The following is an 18590-nucleotide window of genomic DNA, read 5'->3' on the forward strand; positions in this document are numbered from 1 at the left end:
GCAACATGAAAAACTGATGGTAAATCTCAAAAAATAGTTTTCTTTTCACCATTTCTCTGGCTATCAGGGATGTATGAGTGAGTGTGAATACAGAGGAGAAGTGAGCACAGAGAGAATAAAAAACTCAGGGCATATTCATAATTGATCTCACTCCTTAGGACCATCAAACTATTTTAAATTCCTGTGACAAATTGTATTTAAACATTTTTTTTTTAAAAAATATGAGGACACATTTTATGTTTTCTATTACATTTCTAGCTTTGAAATGTTCTCTTCTGAACCATCATCATATAAGTGTCAACTGTTGGTTTAAACTTAGTATTTGCTGAATCTTGGATTTAAAAACCATTACTTGATTTGCTTTGATTTCTTTTCATTTCATTGATTGAGAGTTAGTGATTTATATTTCCATCTTGGAATTTAAGCACATTTACAGATTCCTTGGGTCTTAAGGAATACAAACTGTTCTGTGGCTAAATTGTCTCTTTTTGAGAATGCATATATTTCTTTAAAAAAAATCCATATACTTGCAACACTAATATAATTCACTATTTAAATTTAATTCACAGTTTCTCCTGCCTTCAGCTACTTTTTTCATGGGCAAAATTGGTATTTTTTTCTGCACAAAAGATTGCTGTGTTTTTGGCAAACAAAAATAAAAAATGTCTCTGTGGAATCCAAAGAAAGTAATCTATGACTCCACAGATAGTGAAAAATATGCCTTATATAAAATAGTATTTACATTGCTGACTCTGCCTGTTGCTTAGCTTGTCATGTATTGTTATGCAGAACAATGTATATCTGGTACCTACTATATTGACTCAGGTTTTAGGTAATGCCATGAAAAAAATCTCCCTTAATTTACATAGGGTATAAATTAAGTTCACAATTAATTTCTAAAAATTAAGAACAGAAACAATAACAAAAACATTTAATTTTGAAAAGGAGTAAAAATGAAAATGAATTCTATTTTTACAACTTAGATTTTAGTTTCTGCCTGTCAAACTATTGAAAGAAATATTAATACTAAGTAATTTTTGAGAGTTCTGATGAGTTTCATATGTTAATTTTCCATTGGGATGTATCCATATTTTAGGTTAACTTGGCAATTTTGGCTGTGCATATACTTAAATTAATTTGGGAATTGCAAGTTTTTTTCTGTGTTTCAAGTAATGTTTCACTTCCAGGAAAAAAATAAAACCAAACACATAATGTGTAGAGCGATGACCTGCATAACACTTAGCATTACTGGGGAATTGGTGAACAACTGTTGAAACTAACCTGGGTGAAATGTCACATCCTTGCTGCATAAAAGCACCCAGGGAAAACCAGAGGCTGTTAAAGATGCCAAACTCATTGGGAGGCTGGTCGCTGGGTCCTTCCTTTCCGTCCTCTGGCTCTTCTGTGTGCCACTCATATGGACTAAACCTACTGACTAGGAACAAGACCACGCTGACACCAATGTAGGCAAAGACTATGCACATCCAGATCTCATAGGCCAGAGGATCCAAGAAGGAAAACACTCCTGGTTTAGATTTCTGAGGCTTTTTGATCATGATAGATATGCCCAAACTCATGAAGGGCTTAGAGAAGTCAATGACCTCCTCTCGGACCAAAGTGATTGTCAGAGGGGCAATAGCAATCTCTGCTTTCTATAAGAGAAAAGACACATGAAAACACATATGTTAACAGATTTCATGAAGCCATGAGCACTGGATTGATCCACTCAAAGCTAACTAGTTACACATTAATTCTACCATTTCTTTTCCGAATGCCAGTGATGAGTAAGGCCAGTAATAAATACAAAGATGAACAGTTGACTTGTTTTCATAAGATAGTCTGTCACTTAACTTGCACAAAATATTTTTATTAGTGCTAGGGATTAGATAAGAGAGAGAGAAACGGAGAAACAGTAGACATAAGCAAAAATAACTTCAACTCAGATAACTGTATTAGTCTTTAAGGATCTAGGGAAGCAAGAGAAAGAGACTTAATAGCCTTTTCATGTGGCCCCATTTCTGAATTTCTTGGCCAGGAATGCTATGTTGCTATCTTTTCTGTTTCATTTAAATGTTGCCACTGACTCATTACTTGGCCACCCCTTAATATTATGTATTGCAAATTTCACAGTCCTTTCTTTTTTATTCCTTTCCAGTTAAAGAGAAACCTATCATAGAATCTGTTTGTATGACAACATGTTCCAATTAAGTGCACACACAAAAATCTGGAAATTGGCATTTGCTTCTTCTTATTCACATACTTTGATTTTTCACTTTAGTTTCTAAAAAAGATATTGGAAAACTGTGGATTTAATTCTTAGATATTATGATCATAAGACACCAGCTTCCACTTTTGTTCTGTAATTATAGTTATTTGGGGGGAGGGTCTGTTTCCACATCTCTAAAATGAGGACATTTTCTTCTTTTGCCTCATTGTATTCTTATTGTGATTGTTTATTACAGTTCAGACTGACAAACTTCAGAGATAGGGGTTGGGGGGAGGGGTTAGATAAACCAAAGAACTTATATGCATGTATGCGTAATCAATGGACATAGACAATAATGCTTGGGTGGGGAGGGGTGTAGGGGTGGGAAGGGAGGAGGGTGTCTGGGTGGGAGGGGAAACATCTGTAAGAAATTAGTAAAAAAATAAAAGAAAAGAAAAAACTTAACTTTGAATGCATAATAAAGCTTTAAATTTTTACTCACCCTTAAAAAAATAAAATAAAAATAATAAAAAACCTTAATGAAATAACAGTGAGCATTTATTGAGGGAGTATGCATCTGATGCTAATCTTAATATTTTAAATGGCTACCCACTTAACCCTTTATGACAATCTTATGTTTCTCATGGTTTTATAGATGCTGAAACTGAGACCCAGGTTAGCTCTCCACATCACGGCTTCTCTGCAATCTGACCTTGAGCTTCTCTAACATCAAATGAAATAGAATGTGGTGAAAAAACTGCAAATTGTTACACGATTTACAAATGAAAAAAAAAAAAAAAAAGGTCTTTTGATTATTGTATTTATTTATTTACTTATTTTTAAATTTATTTTATTGTTGAGAGTATTACAGATGTTCCCCATTTTCTCCAAATTTCCCCCTTTCACCCATCTCCCACCCACCCCAGGCCTTCACTGCACTATTATCTGTGTCCATCGGTTAAGCATATAGGCATATAAATTCTTTGATTACTCTCTTCTCTGGTTCTATTTTGTTCATTAGTTTATTTGGTTCCGTAGATTATTTATTTTAAAAGGACAGTATTTGGCATTGAAGTGGAATCTGAAACGTACCTGGACATACATATTCTTACACAGAGGCTGTCCCTCTTGCATTCACTGCTGTGTACCCTCAGGCCCCTGGTTCAATGTGATGGCCAGCAGCTTGGTAGAGGGCATCTGGAGGGTGTGCTCTGACCATCATACTATCCACCGGGTGACTGAGAATTAACTGTATATGCCTTCAAGTGGGAATAAACTTAGTTTACATCATAAACGCCCATATATGTAGAAGCCAGAATTATTGCTGGGAGGTTTTTTTCCCACTAGTTATTTTACACAAGTGATAGATGAACTAGCTATAGAAGCATTAGTATATAAAAACAGGACCAGAAAATTAAGAAAAGATATTTCCATTTTTTTCACCTACTCTTATTTTTTTAAAAATATGTTTTACTAGTTATTATTTTATAAATAATGTTTTTCTTTTTTTAAAATGAGACAATGCAGGACATTATATCTTATAATTACTTTTTTCTTTTCAAAAGAATATGATGAACTCATTTTCATTTCAAAATGTACATTAAAATGAGTTATTTTTATTTTTATTTTTTATTTTTTTTGGTACGTGCCCCTAGCGGAAACTGAACCCGGGACTCTCTGGTCCGCAGGCCAATGCTCCAACCACTGAGCCAAACCGGCCAGGGCTTTTTAAAAATATTATTTTATTTTATTTTTTTGAAAATAAGTTTTAATGATTGCAAATATTTCATTATGTGAAAATATCATAATTTACTCAATCAATTTATTACTTGGGGGATATTTGTATTGTTTTATTTTATACAATGTATAACATGAATGATGTGAATGTCTTTGAAGACAAATCCTTGCACATATCTTAATTATTTAAGATAAATTTTTAGAAAGGGGATTGGTAGTCTAAATGGTAACCATCTTTTTAATGCTTATATTTGCCCAACTTTTCTCAGGAAAGGTTATGCAAAATTTCTACTTTCACCAGCATTATGAGAATGTACCTGCAACTTTAAATCTTGGACAACCCCTGTGTATCTTTATTCTCATTTATTTTAATTAATTTGCTATTGGCAACTTAGATCACATTGTATTAATTTGAATTTTCTTTTATTAAACGAATAGCCACTTTTATTTCTTTTATGTGTTATCTGTCATAATCTGTCCCTATTTTCCATATGAGGTAATTCATTTTCTTATGAATTTGTAAGTGCTTTTAAATCTATTACAGTATTCTCTTATTTTCCATGTATGTAGCAAATATTTTTCCTATTCATTAATTGTTTTGTTTCCATAAAACAATTTTCAACTTTTTTCATCTCATGGCACACATAAACTAATTACTAAAATTCTGTGACACACTAAGAATATATTATATTTTTTGCCTATCTGACATAAAGTTGGTTTAATTTTGATTCATTTACACTGGATGGCTATTGTTGTTTTGGCTGCTGTCATATTTTAATTTGACAAGCTAAGGAAAAAGAAGTCAGTGCCCCTAAAAGTCAGGTATTGCATGTTGTAAAAATTCTTGCAGCATACTGGTTGAAAATTGCTGACTTAGTTAATTGTTTTATTGTAATATATATGTTTTAAATTTTGTTGAAGCCATATAAAATTATCTTTTTTTGTTTTCAGCTTAAAAAAACCTCATATCATATAATCAATCTCAATTACATATATTTTATATTTTATTTTTTAATCAAAGATACTTTAATCTAGCACCTATAATGATAATTTCTCTATAACTTATTTGGTATATTGCATGATGATATGTCACAAATTTTAATCTCCAAGTAGTTGCTCAGCTATCCTAACAGGAATAAATGAATAATACACCATCTTTCACACACTACATTGTTCTGTGTAGTATTTTTTGAAAATTTTTATTTATTCAAGTTACCATGAATGAGTATAAAAACCTTAAAAGGAAAGAAACAGGAGAGAAATAAGAGACTGCAACATGAAAAAGTAGATAAAGTAGATGCAAAGGAAGACAAACATTGGATTAGGTAGTGACAATAATGTTCAAGGAGGACACTTCCAAAGTTTGAAACTTGTGTTTTGAAAGAGGCCAGTGAAGAGAGAAGATATGTTCGGGCTTTCTCCACTAACGCTGGATGTGTTGAGAGTGCCTTGTTCCATTCTCTCTCAGTGATTCCCAAAATTAAGTATAAAATATCTTCTGCAAGGGCTTGATAATATTTGAATTCTTGAGGATTTCTGGAGATTCATGAATCAGCATTTTAACACATACCACAGGTAATTCCGATACTACAAGGCTATGGAACATACTTTGAGAAATATTCACTTGAATCAAAATACACAGAAGTATAGCCGGGGCCAGGAGAAGGTCGTGGAGCAGCACACCAGAGATCATAGAATGGACTTGAGCAGGTGTGATGGGCAGAAAGGACCTGAGTATAAGGGAGGTTCTGAGCTTCTGAATCACCACCCTGTGGTGCAGTGAGACCACAGGTGAGTGTTTCACACATAATCTATTCCAACAATCACAGTAAAGTAACAAAGTTCGCCAAGAACAGATTAAAAAAATGGATTCAGAATTAATCATCGTGTCTAACTGGCTTCGTTGGGTAGAAGAGAATGAATGGAGTTTTACCTAGGGCCCTGGAAACTGGGGATTCATGTATGCATTAGCAGTAAGAAAGAAAGAAAAAGATGAAAAAGAAGTACAGACTTTGCAGACACCAGAATGAAAAATACCAAAGCTGCAGAAAGTATAAGAGACATGGAAGATGATTTCTATTGGGAAAAAGGTGGATGAGTGAAGTGGCGGAGATGGGGATATGTAAATCCTCTCAGATAGGCTGATGAATGAATGCATATAATGAGTATTAATAACCACTATGTTGTATTCTTTCTCTCTGAGAACTGCCTGACTTTGAACTTTGGATTATTGTGACACGTGTACTACTGACAAATTTTGTTTTCAATTGTACTGCTCTTTTCATATTATTTGTTCTCATTATTTAAACAATATTTCCCTAATAAAATATGGTCAGAACCCTTGCAAAGAAGTAAGCCTGGGCTATCTAATTTGTAGGGATTTCAGGGGGATATTTTATACACACACACACACACACACACACACACACACATACATATACACATATGTGTGTGCGTATGTGTGTATAAAACAAATGTCTTAGAAATTAACTCAGTTTAGTTTTCCCATTTATAACTAATTGGTAATCTTATGTTTCTGAAGTGAAACATTCAATAGTGTGTTCTGAAAGAAATAAGTAGAGAATGCTAACAACTTGGATAATGTTCACATTTCAAATCAGCTTACTGTATCAGGAGTTTAAAATACTTACCAAGAAACACAAGCATTAGAAACCCTTTTCCTTTGAAACTTAAAGCTCAATCTCAAATTGATCATGAAGCTTGAGGTAAAATAATTTTTGATGTCTTTACAACTTTATTTTTTCTCCTTGTTTAAGTCACCTAACTAGTCAGCAGTTCTTTCAAATAGATATGAAACTAACTGATCACTGTTTAATGCCAAAGAGTTTCCTCTTGTGGCTAAGATTATAGTTGCTATACTGAACTGTGTGGATAATGCTCATTGCTTCATGGTTTGAAAAGCAGGATGCAGAATCATGAAATGATCAAATGGCTTGGAAAGTAAGCCCCTGTGGAAGACTTTATTTATGTTCTAAATGGGTTTACCTATATTCTGTTCTGAGGAAGAAAGACTTTCATATAATCCTTCATTTCAAAGGGGCCTTGTGAGGATTAATCAGACTATGCTTTGAAGGTAACATTTGTGAAATATGAATTGGCTTATAGAAAATTTCAAGATAAATTTCAAGTGTATGTGACTTTTATTCATGATTATTTAATGAATAAAACTTAATATGCTAGGCTGAGTTTCTGGACTTTGGATATATCATACCATCACTAGCATTGGATAATTGCTGGTTTGATTTGGATACTTTTCCGTAGTAGCTGAAGAGACAGAGGTTGTTCTGATACAGGCAGGAATGTCTACATTGAATTTGCACTTGGCTATATATGTACACTCAATATCTAGTGAACATAAAAGGGAGGCATGATATGCTTTCTTGTAAGGCCCACTATGAAATAAATCCTAGCTTTTGTGTTTTGCTAGGTGTGAAAAATGATGGCATTGCATAAAGCTTAAATTTTCTGTGGTTAGCAGGATTGTAAGAATCTCACATTAATGGTGAACATTTTATAGATGCTAAAATAGTTTAATGATCACTTCACCAGTAATACATTTACCAGTAATTACAACCAACTGGGATTTAAATAACTAGCTAAAATGAGGTACAACTTTATGATAATGAAGGAAATCGGTTGCTACAATTATTAAATAGCATATTACTAATGGATTCATTTTATAGTTCTCAAAACAACATGTCTATGGGATAGAAGAATCAAACGCGAAAGAATAGTCATCACAGATATTGAAGTTAGTGTTTTGTTTTTTGTTAAATAGGACATCATATTCTGAATTTTTATATCTATTTTCTGATTTTGAAGCTACCAAGTGTCAGTTTCTCTCAGTTTGGGAATTGCATTATTAATGAAATAGAGAAATAGTTGAACATTAATACATGTCTCTTTGAATGTAACTGCAAATTAAAAATAACAGCAATAGACATTTAAAAATTGAAATGTGCCCAAGTTTAAAAAAAAACTTCAGTTTTATGTAAATAAATTTTTCAATAAATTGATTTGCTTACCCCATAAACAAGCTCTCCTACCATCCCATTCCAGATTTTTGTGTCTGCATCCCTTGCTCCGTATTTTCCATCAGGGACAATGGCAATTTTATACTTGATACCAATATGTTTTGCAATTTCAGATGCCAAATCTACACAGTATCCTTCATACTTGTCATTTCCTTCAAACATTTCATGATTTTTCTTGAACATAACATATGGGGATTCCTATAATGAGAGAAGTAGAGCTGTAAAGGAGAAATTATGAAACATTCGAAAATCTTCATGTCTTTCCGGTTTCAGAATTTGACAAAAATATTATATTTAGTGTTGTATTCACAATGACTTTGTGTGGCTAGAAATCAGTAGTAAAATAAATAAAAGAATATACAATTAAATATGCTTAGAAGTATGTAAAATTGCTTTAAACTAGATACTAAATGTCAAGTCTTCAAAATAATTTTCTATTGAGTAATTATTACATACCTAGCACTGTAACGGTGGTAAGAAAAATATCCATTAATAATCATCTAGAGAAGCAAAGTTGTCACCTTTGGCAATGAAATTATTAGTTCCAAATTATCCCGTGAAGTTAAAGGCTATTTAGTAGTCAGCTTCATGTAATAAAAGATTAATTTGAGGTCACCTGCCTCCACATTCTGCATTTTGTTTAGTCACAGTCCACTGTAACCTCCTTTAGGAAAAGAGATAGATCACTTTTCTTTGCTCTCTAGTATTTAGCAATATGCCTTTCTCAAAGTAGGTACTAACAAGTTCAAAGAAAAATGATTTAATTGTTTTAAAAATTCTATATCTTATTTTCATTAAACTGGCTTTCCAAAGTTCGTCCAACATTTTGGATTTAATTAGGATTTTGTTTCATGAATTTTTATTTTATCATACTATATGTCTTCAATGGAAGCCAATAATTTTTTCCCTCCTGTGACAATCACACACTTCAAGTGATAGTCCCATTTAAGTTTTGAAGCGAGTAAGACAAAAATAAAAATTATTCTCAAAATCCATATAAAATGAAAAAGTTTACTGGTGGCTAGTAATAACTAGACAGTTTTCAATTAAAGCACACACACACACACACACACACCTATTCAAAGGCTGTGAATTAAAAGACATGTTAGCAAAACTGCATTTGATTCTATAAATGGAAACTAAAGCCACTGTCTGAAAGATAGCCCTGGCGAACATACAATTTAGTGAACTCCTGTTCATACCTCAGAATTTTAGTTATTTGCAGGCAAGAAATGACCACTTTCAGCCACAAATATCATTAAGATCATGTATTTATATTTTACAAAATTGTGTGGTAATATTTATTTAGTAATTTTGATATTAATATTTTCTTTCATCACAGCAAATTTGTAATTGTGGAAGTTTAACTTGCTCTTGGAACTGTGAATTAGAATGTAATTTACTTTACATAATGTGGAAGTTGACACGAATTGTTTCTAAAAATACTTTGTAAATGTAGAAATTATTGGTAACAGATTAAGAATATAAATGAAATGATATATGATTTTCTCATAGAGATGACCTAAAGAACCCAACTGTGGGCACTGTCTAGGATTGGTCCTTGTATTCTTTTCTTAAATTCTGCCTTAGGTTGACATAACTAAATGATCCAGAAGTCTCTTACTTGTCCTTTGAACTTGATGAATATTTTAACATTAGCAAGTTTATCCATCTATAAAATTAAGGCAACAAATTCTTTTTTCTTTAGATGGATAAAAATTATTAGTTTATAAAAAACATTCTCTAAATATAATGTTTTAAAAAATGTTTATCCATCTATAAAATTAAGGCAACTAATTGTCTCTTCTTTCTTTCTTTCTTTCTTTCTTTCTTTCTTTCTTTCTTTCTTTCTTTCTTTCTTTCTTTCTTTCTTTCTTTCTTTCTTTCTTTCTTTCTTTCTTTCTTTCTTTATTTTTATCCTCACCTGAGGATATTTTTCCATTTTTTGTACAGATAGAATGGGAGGGAGAGAGAGGAAGGGAGAGAGAGAGAGAAACATCGATGTGAAAGGGACACATCGAGTGGCTGCCACCCGCACGACCAACCAGGGCCGGGGACAAACTGCAACCCAGGTACATGCCCTTAGCGGAAACCGAACCCGGGTCTCTCCGGACCGCAGGCCGACGCTCTAACCGCTGAGCCAAACTGGCCATGGCTGTCTCTTCTTTATATAGATAAAAATTATTAGTTTACAGAAAACATTCTCTAAATATAAAGTTTTTCAAATTATACATGTGGCGATGAAAATTGAGGTGTTGTTATAAAGCACTGTTAATTTCTAAGACATGCTATAAAATATTGGTGGTTACAATGAGCTAATCTTTTCACTTTTTCTTACAATAGCTAATTAAAATATGAAAGAATATATAGAAAAAAAGCAAGAATCACACATTGTAAAATGCTTAACATTCTAATGGAAATGGCCATATAACTATCACCTATAGTTATTAGTATAACAAACAATAGTTCTTCAAATGAGGTGTAGCTAGTATTCACATTTGCTACTAAGGCTGAAGATCTATTCTAAAGTGTCTGGAATATTTGAACACTTAGGAATTTTAGCCCTAAAGTTGGGCAACTTTCTGTAACCTAATTTGCTAAATTCCCTCTGCATTATTTTGTGAACTGTTGCATCATTAAACATTGTACTTTTATTATTTACTCAAACATTTATTAAGCACTCACTGTGTGCCAGGCAGTTTGCTGGGAACTGAGGGTGCAGATATCAATAAAACTTGCCCCCTGTCCTCCTGTGATTAATTAAGCTTAAATTCTTTGAATGAGGGGAAAGGAGTGGGACTGGTGAAGGAGAGCAGTAAACAGTAGCTCTTACTTATTTTGTAGTTACTCTGTGTCAGGTACAATGCTGAGTTCTTCCATTGTGCTCTTTCGTTTACTTTTCACACTGACATTTTGAGGTAGGTATTTCCCACTTTGCAGAAAGGATATTTAAGTCTCAAGTAGGTTATGCAGATTGTTTAATTCCACAGAATTAGCAGAAGTGGGAGTTGAACCTGTATTTTGAAATCTCTGAAAGTATTTGAAACTGTGATTGCATCTGTCAAAATAGGTGTGTCTATTTGAGATTTCATATGCTTTAACAACAAAAAAGGAAAGATTAAAAAAGTGAGATTCTGCATATTTAGAGAATGAAGTTCTTTATATGAACTCTTGAGTAAACAATGTAGATAAAACCTTCCCATATCTCCTCAGTGTCTGGTATAAAAAAGGCACTTAACAAATATATAAATTTCCTGGTCTAGCAGGGCTTCCTAAATCAGAATATCATGGCAAAGTAATATGGTTAGAATTTTTGGTTCAGGTCTTCAAAAGAAAAGTAAATGTAACAAATGCTGATCATCTCTTCTGAAACAGGTATATGTACATATAAGTTAAAAAAATATTTCGGGTCTTCTTTTTTTTTTTCATTTTCCTTTTGACAGCAGGGCTCGTCATGTCTTTGTTTTCTTGCCAAACAAAGCAATGAAGGCTAGAAAAGTCTGCAGTTGCCTGAAGATGATGATGAGAAATTTAGCTTGGCTTTTGCACAACCAGGGCACGCACAGTGATGCGTTCAGGGAAGTGGTGCACGCAGCACAAGAGAAATAAGAGGAGCTGACTCAAGTGGAAGAACAAAGGGAGGGAAAGCCTCGGCTTTCCTTAAACGAAAGCTCTTTGGTTGCTTCATTCCACCCAGTTCCTTTGAGAGGGTTTCCTTTTCCTTTTCCAAATGAGTAGCAGATCCTCATCACTCTCCCAACCTCCTCTTACCCCTGCCCCAATCTGACAATCTGTCCACAAGTAGCCTTTCACACACTGCATACATGGGGTGATTTAATACAAAGTTTTGGGGCTACTATGGATGAAGGAAATACCAAATCTTTTCCATATCTATGTATAGTGAATCTACAAAATTCTACATTGAGAAGCTAAAGTATCAAACAGTTCCTAAGAAATATACTAAGTAACCTCTAGAAAGATCAAGTGCGATAAGTAAATATAATTTAAAAAATTAGTTCTAGCCCATCATTAAGGGGATTTGTGGGTCATCTTTGATAAGCAACCTTATGGAGTTTCAGGTGTTCAATTGTGAATAAAAATGGAATGATCAGAGAAGTGCAATAGCTTTCAGTTTGAAGAGTATAACCTTCCATCTTTATTATCGACTACTGTTCCCTGTGGGATAATAGTGCCTTAGAAGTTATTTTCAATGCATTACTTCTTAGTAATTATGAATTTATTACTACAATTTCTCTAATGAATAGAGTTCTACATCTGCTCTGCTATTTCAGGAAAGAAACCAATCTTAGTCTAAAGGTGTTATGTTAGGGTTTGCTTAAGAAAACGTTGGTGTAAATGAATGAAGATGATTTTCAATCAATGAAGTATTATTTTCCTACTGAGAAAATTTCTTTTCATTATTTGTATTTAGCAAAAGTGAAACTATTGAAATAGATACCCATTAGAAAAGCTATTCTAAACATCACAAATATAACATTACAATTAGAATTGAAAACAGTTAATAAAATCAATAGTGTCAACAAAAGTTATTTGTTATGTAGATACTTGTTTTTCTCCAAAGAATTTTAAAAGTTGCAAATAATTTATCCCATAGGTAAAATTTTTAAAAGTGGAAATTAAAATGTTATTCAATTCAGGAAAAATGAATACATTTAATGGCTGCAGAGTTTTAAGTTTGTTTAAAATAACTTATTTAAAAACGAACTGAGTTATAACCCCTTTGGAGGCAGGTGTATATATGGGGTACAGCTGTATGTGCGATGTGGGCAAAAGTAGGTTTATAGTTGTTTATATGGAAGATGATACAATAATTAATAAATAATAATACAAAAATAAACTACGTGTTTCACATACTCACCACTGTACACCTACTTTTGTCCACTGCCCATAGCCTGTATAGTGTGTGTGTGTGTGTGTAATATACGTAGTTGTATGTGCACATGTATCTGTGTGTAGTGCATTTACAAAATTCTACATAGAGAAGCTAAAGTATCAAATATCTCCTAAGAAGTACAAAAAGTAACCTTTAGAAAGATTAAGTGTGATAAGTAAAACAACTTTTAGGTTTGTAACATAATTCTGACACTGTAATAAATACATTTGGATTTATGAAAAATTTTCCTGAAGGACTCTTATGTTTATAAAATGATAAGAAATACTTTCTTAGTTGAGTAATGCAGCATAATCATCATTTAACTTCAGAGTAAAGATTTGGGGAAGACTGGATTTGGCTGGAATATCATTGCATCATTTCTCCTCTTCTGGGGAGGACAGCAGCCAGTGAAAGCAGTGAGGCTGGAGGAAAACACCCTCTCCTTCCCCGAGGTCCGTCACAAGCTGCCTTTTCCTCAACTGCTTTACTAGTCCAAGCCACACGGCACATATTTGGCTTCCTTAGGTGGTTTGCAGAAATTATTATTTTGAATGTAAAAAGTTAAGTCCATATGGTAACATTCTCATAGGTTTTTCAGATTTGACAAAATTTTTAGTCACTAAGACTTCAGATAAAAAATGCTGAGCATCTGAATCCAAGACCTTAGACCTTTCAGCTTTGCAGTCATGATTCTCATTTGATGATACTGTCAATTCTATCTTTTGTTTAGATTTAGCTAAGTTAAATTCAGTGAGACTATATTCAGATAGAATAAATTAGACATTAAAATGAAGATCACATTATAGACATACAACACTGTTATAAAAAATAAATTTCAACAATGCAAAACACTGAAGCTACATTTTATTTAAGAATAATATGTAACATATTTATTATCTCTCTTGTCTAATTTCTGTCACTAGAATATACGTTTTTTGAATGCAGGACTTTTGTCTTTTTTGTTCTCTTACATATCCCCGGACTTCTAACTGTGCCTAGCAAATAGTAGACGCTTAATACATATTTATGAAGGAATGAATAAATGAATTGATCAATCAATTTTATTTAACAATAGCATATATCATTACAGTGTAGCAACATATAAATAACAACATACACAAAGGAAAGACAAATGGGAGAACAGCAATGCCATATCAATTCAATCAAAATGCGTGGTTTCCAGAGCCACGGCACCCTCAGCCCTCTTCTGCATCTAGATATCTGTCTTGCATACATTACAATGTCTAACCAGTTCCATCTGCATTGGGAGTTTTCAGTTGAATTTGGGGGATTATTACATGCTGCTGTCAATATCTCATTCATCTACAAGGAACCATATCTTCAAAATGAGTGAAGTGGTAGAGATGTCACAGGCTATCATTTTCAACAAAGGCAAATACAAGAAACACTTTCAGGAGAAGGATTCTGGTATTTTTATTATTATTATTATTATTATTATTATTTTTGGAGCTACTGAATAACTATGCAGTTGCAAAGACCAGAGGTATTATGTATATGAAGATTACATTTTTATACAAAAGACAGACAATAATGTACTATTTTGATAGCAAAAATATTGATAATATCACTGTTGAACAACAGATAACTTTACAGAATATTCTTTATGTCTATAGGAAACAGTCGAGTTTTTCTTATTTTTTGATAGCATGCTTCCAGAAAACTAGCCATGTTTGCAAAATTAATTCAATATTTTGGTTTTAAGAATTAGATCTCCAGCCCCTTTATTAACAGGGATAGATAGGAGATTCTCTGCATTTTAAAACACTTTATTTCACATAGAACAGGCAAAATGCAAAAAAAAAATCTTTAAAGAAAACACTGTACATTCAGAAAACAAGCACACAAATTCATAGATATTTACTTTTAGAAAATCTACTTGGAATTAAGAGTGATATAATTCCATTATTTATGTACAATGACCTCATTTTTAGGTATGGGAACTGATATGTCAAAATCGTTAACTGATTCTTTTTCAACATCTATTTATTTTCTTGAGAAAGATGAGGATTAATTCTTCTTTTGTTCTTCTTTCTAAGAAAAGTCACAGAACTTAAAAATATTTTTTCTGGTCGTCCAGAGTTGGTCATCAGGAAGAATCCCACATGAAAATTTAGATTAAATTTACTACAGAGGAGAACAAGACTTGAGCCCTGTTAGGAATGGTCGAACAACGTGGAACTCATTTCTTTCTTGATCAATTTCTTAAAATAGGATTCTTCATCAGAGGCTGAAAAGAGGAGGACTGTACTGAAGTATGACTTTCCATTACTGTGTCTTTTTTAGGAAAAGAAATATATATATGCATTGCTTTTCAAGTCCCATGCAAACATTACACCATTAAGTTAGAAGGCATATACTTTGCACTCTTACACAAAAACTGTTGTTGATGGGTTTCATTCTAAAACCATAAACTTCTGATCATCAAGGCAGATCAACACTGAATGGCTGGCTGGCGATGCAACACAGATAAAACTAATTGCAGCATATGAAAGCCTCTCTGGAGCTTTTCATGCTTTGATCTCAATGTCAAAATCTTCACAATAACACAACTAAAACCTAAAACTAAAATTACATAAGCTAGAAAATAAATTACATAAAATATTTCCACTTTATTTAGAGTAGGGGCTCCATAAATAATTAAAAATATGTTCTGCCTAACAAGACAGTGAGCTGAGGATATCTAACTTTAAATTATATAGAAAAGGTCACCGATTGTTGATCTCTTTTGACTAGCATTGACTCTAAAGGGCTTGTTTGACTTTAGAAGATAAAAATACATAAAATTTTCTATTATTTAAAAGGTAATTTCATGAAAATCTCTTTGGAGAAGTAGCCTTAAAACGTAGAGTATTTTTTATTTTATGAGGTGATTGAATGAAGCAATCTTAGTTTTCTTAATTTGTAGAAGTCCTATAAATTATATCATGTATTTGTCACTAGTCAATGAGAAAAATAATCGGTGCAAAAATCCATTTTTGCATTAAAAATAAATATAAAACAAAATTTATTTTTAAAGCATTCAGGTGTACAAACCATGCTCATTAAAATCTTCATTCGTATCTCCACTATTACAAACAGACAATGCAAATTGTTACCCAATGATTAAACTGCCTGGAAGTTATAACTTTAAACACCAATAACTATTATTACATTGATGTTTTAACAATATAATAACAGTAATAATATGGTGTTTACTACCAGTTATTTTATATTATCGGTTATTGATATTTTTCATGTTCATTCTTTTTTCCTTTGGAATCTTAGCATTTCACACATTTTCATCTAGGGCATGACAGTTTTAATTTGTGATATCTGAGCATTTTTCCAAGAACAACAATTTAACAGAAGATAATACATAACAGTACCAAATGTACTCAAAGCTCAGGACAAACCTATCAAAGTCTCAACAGACTTTTGTGGATCAGAACACCCATGTCAGCATAGTTTCCCGCACCCTGCTCACCACAGCTGGGAAATTAAAATTGTCTGTGGACAAAACGAAAGAGCATAAAGCATAGACCAAAACTTACCATGATAGTGGTTACAACCACTGTTCTGTTCTCAATAGCTGCTGTGTCATTGCCGAGAGTGGGTACGTCTTGAATCAAGACTAATTTATCCATATCATTCCAGTAACCAACCTGCCAAATGAAGAAAATTCTTGAAAACAGATTTTAGGAGAGTTTTCTCTGATTCTTACTGGAACAATGAGCAATACTAAGAAGAAAAAACAAATTTAAAAAGCAGATAAAAAAAGTGTTTGAAAATTTTCTTAATTGATGATGAGCCAGTTTTCCTGATGTTAGTGATACCACCTGATGATATGTTTGGTAACTTTACAATGTGGAATTATGAAGTAGCCAAAACATTGAGAATGAGTGGCTCAAAGGAATATGAGTACAGATGCAACAACATTCTATGTAATCCTCTCTTCTTGTGAGATAGACTGGCATCCTCTAAGATGATATGATTTTATCAATAATGGTACAGATCTTATGGTAAAGGGAATCACCATATTTACAAAGGAAACATTACTTGATTATTTTCAAACAAAAATGATTTGTGGCTTTTTAAAGTAATACAGAAACAGTTTTTGGTTTGACATAACTTAGTCAAACCTAGGTAAGAGTCTTATCATTTCTAAAATGCTAAACACATCAGATTCATATTAATGAACAATATTTTTACTTTCAAAAGTTACATTTAGATTTGTAGTTTTTTATTTTCAAATGAAATCCTCATCTTACTTTGTTGTTTAGATAAATGCAAACTTCTTTTCATAAAATACATTAAATAATTAGTTAAGCACTTTATAAAGTAGTAAACTACAATGGGGTCTTTTTTTTTTTTTTCCTTTTAGAGAGAGGAAAAGAGAGAGAGAGGTGAGAGAGAAATGTTAATTGGCTGCCTCTCCTATGCAGCCAGACAGGGGACCAAACTCACAAGCTGGATATGTGCCCTGACTGGGAATTGAACCCATGACCTTTAGGTATATGGGACCATGCTGAACCACACCAGCCAGGGCTACAATAGGGTGTTTTTGTTTTGTTTTGTTTTGTTTTTTATCTTCACCAGAGGACATTTTTGCATTTATTTTCAGATTGAGTGGCATGACCAACTGGGGCCGAGGACAAACTGCAGCTGAGGTACGTGCCCTTAGCAGGAACCAAGCCCGGGACTCTGGTCCACGGGCTGACACTCTAACTGCTGAGCCAAACCAGCCAGAGCTACAGTGGGGTTTTAAAAGTAAGTGAGGGGCTTTGTATCGTGCTAACCATTACATAATAATAATGGCTCCTACTTGTCGGCTGCTTGCTTTGTGACAGACACTGTACTCAGTGCTTTTGTAAATATGCATGTTAAGGTTTATAAACAAAGCAAAGGTAGAAGTAGTTGCAGTTATTCTCTATGTTTTAGATTTGAGAACCCATATTAGGATGCTAAAATACAAGATTATACTCTAGTAGGGCCAGAATTCAAAACTCAGGTCTGTATGATACCAAGTCCATATGGATTTTGTTATTATGCTACACAGCCTCCCAAAATGGGTGTTTATTTAATGCTTGCCAAACATTTTTTCTTGAATTTCTGGATGCAGCTCAAAAAACTGCTGTGTTTAGTAAAAAATATGTAATTGCTCACTGGTCTCTTTACTATTGTTCTAATACGATCAGGAAGTCTCTTTTGCATCCTTCAAGTTTCTTAACTGTGGTAACATTTGTGCAGATATTAAAATAAAGTAAGCATTAATATGTCAGAAAGAAGCACTATATTATTTACAAATAGTGTATATATAACTCAATGACAGAATAGATGGGGCAAAAGAACGTTCATTAACATAGCTTGCTATGCTTCCTCTTCTTTTTTTTTCTTTTTTTCATTTATCTTTAGATAGAGCGGGAGAAAGAGAAGGAGGAAGAGAGAGGAGAAACATAATGTGAGAGAGACACATCGAGTGGCTGTCACGCACACGACACCAACCGGGGTCGGGGACAACCTGCAACCAAGGTACGTACCCTTAGTGGAAACCGAACCCGGGCCTCTCTGGACCATGGGCTGATGCTCTAACCGCTGAGCCAAACCGGCCAGGGCTGGCTTGCTATACTTCTTAGTGTGATCTGAAATCCTGACTGTGTATGAATTCAGCAATTATTTTCAGTTGTCCATATGAATTCAT

General features: G+C 33.2%; 1 protein-coding gene across 2 annotated transcripts in view; it reads right to left on the reverse strand.

Annotated features, from left to right (window-relative positions):
* Nucleotides 1–18590, reverse strand: part of GRIA4 (glutamate ionotropic receptor AMPA type subunit 4) — a 451879-nt gene that overhangs the window by 52911 nt on the left and 380378 nt on the right. For both annotated transcript variants that reach the window (XM_036259442.1, XM_036259443.1), the window contains exons 9-11: nucleotides 16444–16554; nucleotides 7990–8196; nucleotides 1282–1652 (exon numbers count right to left, since the gene is read on the reverse strand). In XM_036259442.1, coding sequence (XP_036115335.1) covers nucleotides 1282–1652; nucleotides 7990–8196; nucleotides 16444–16554 — 689 coding nt within the window. The remainder of the gene's footprint in view (nucleotides 1–1281; nucleotides 1653–7989; nucleotides 8197–16443; nucleotides 16555–18590) is intronic.

Source organism: Molossus molossus, unplaced genomic scaffold (assembly GCF_014108415.1).
Source record: "Molossus molossus isolate mMolMol1 unplaced genomic scaffold, mMolMol1.p scaffold_m16_p_13, whole genome shotgun sequence".
NCBI lineage: Eukaryota > Metazoa > Chordata > Mammalia > Chiroptera > Molossidae > Molossus > Molossus molossus.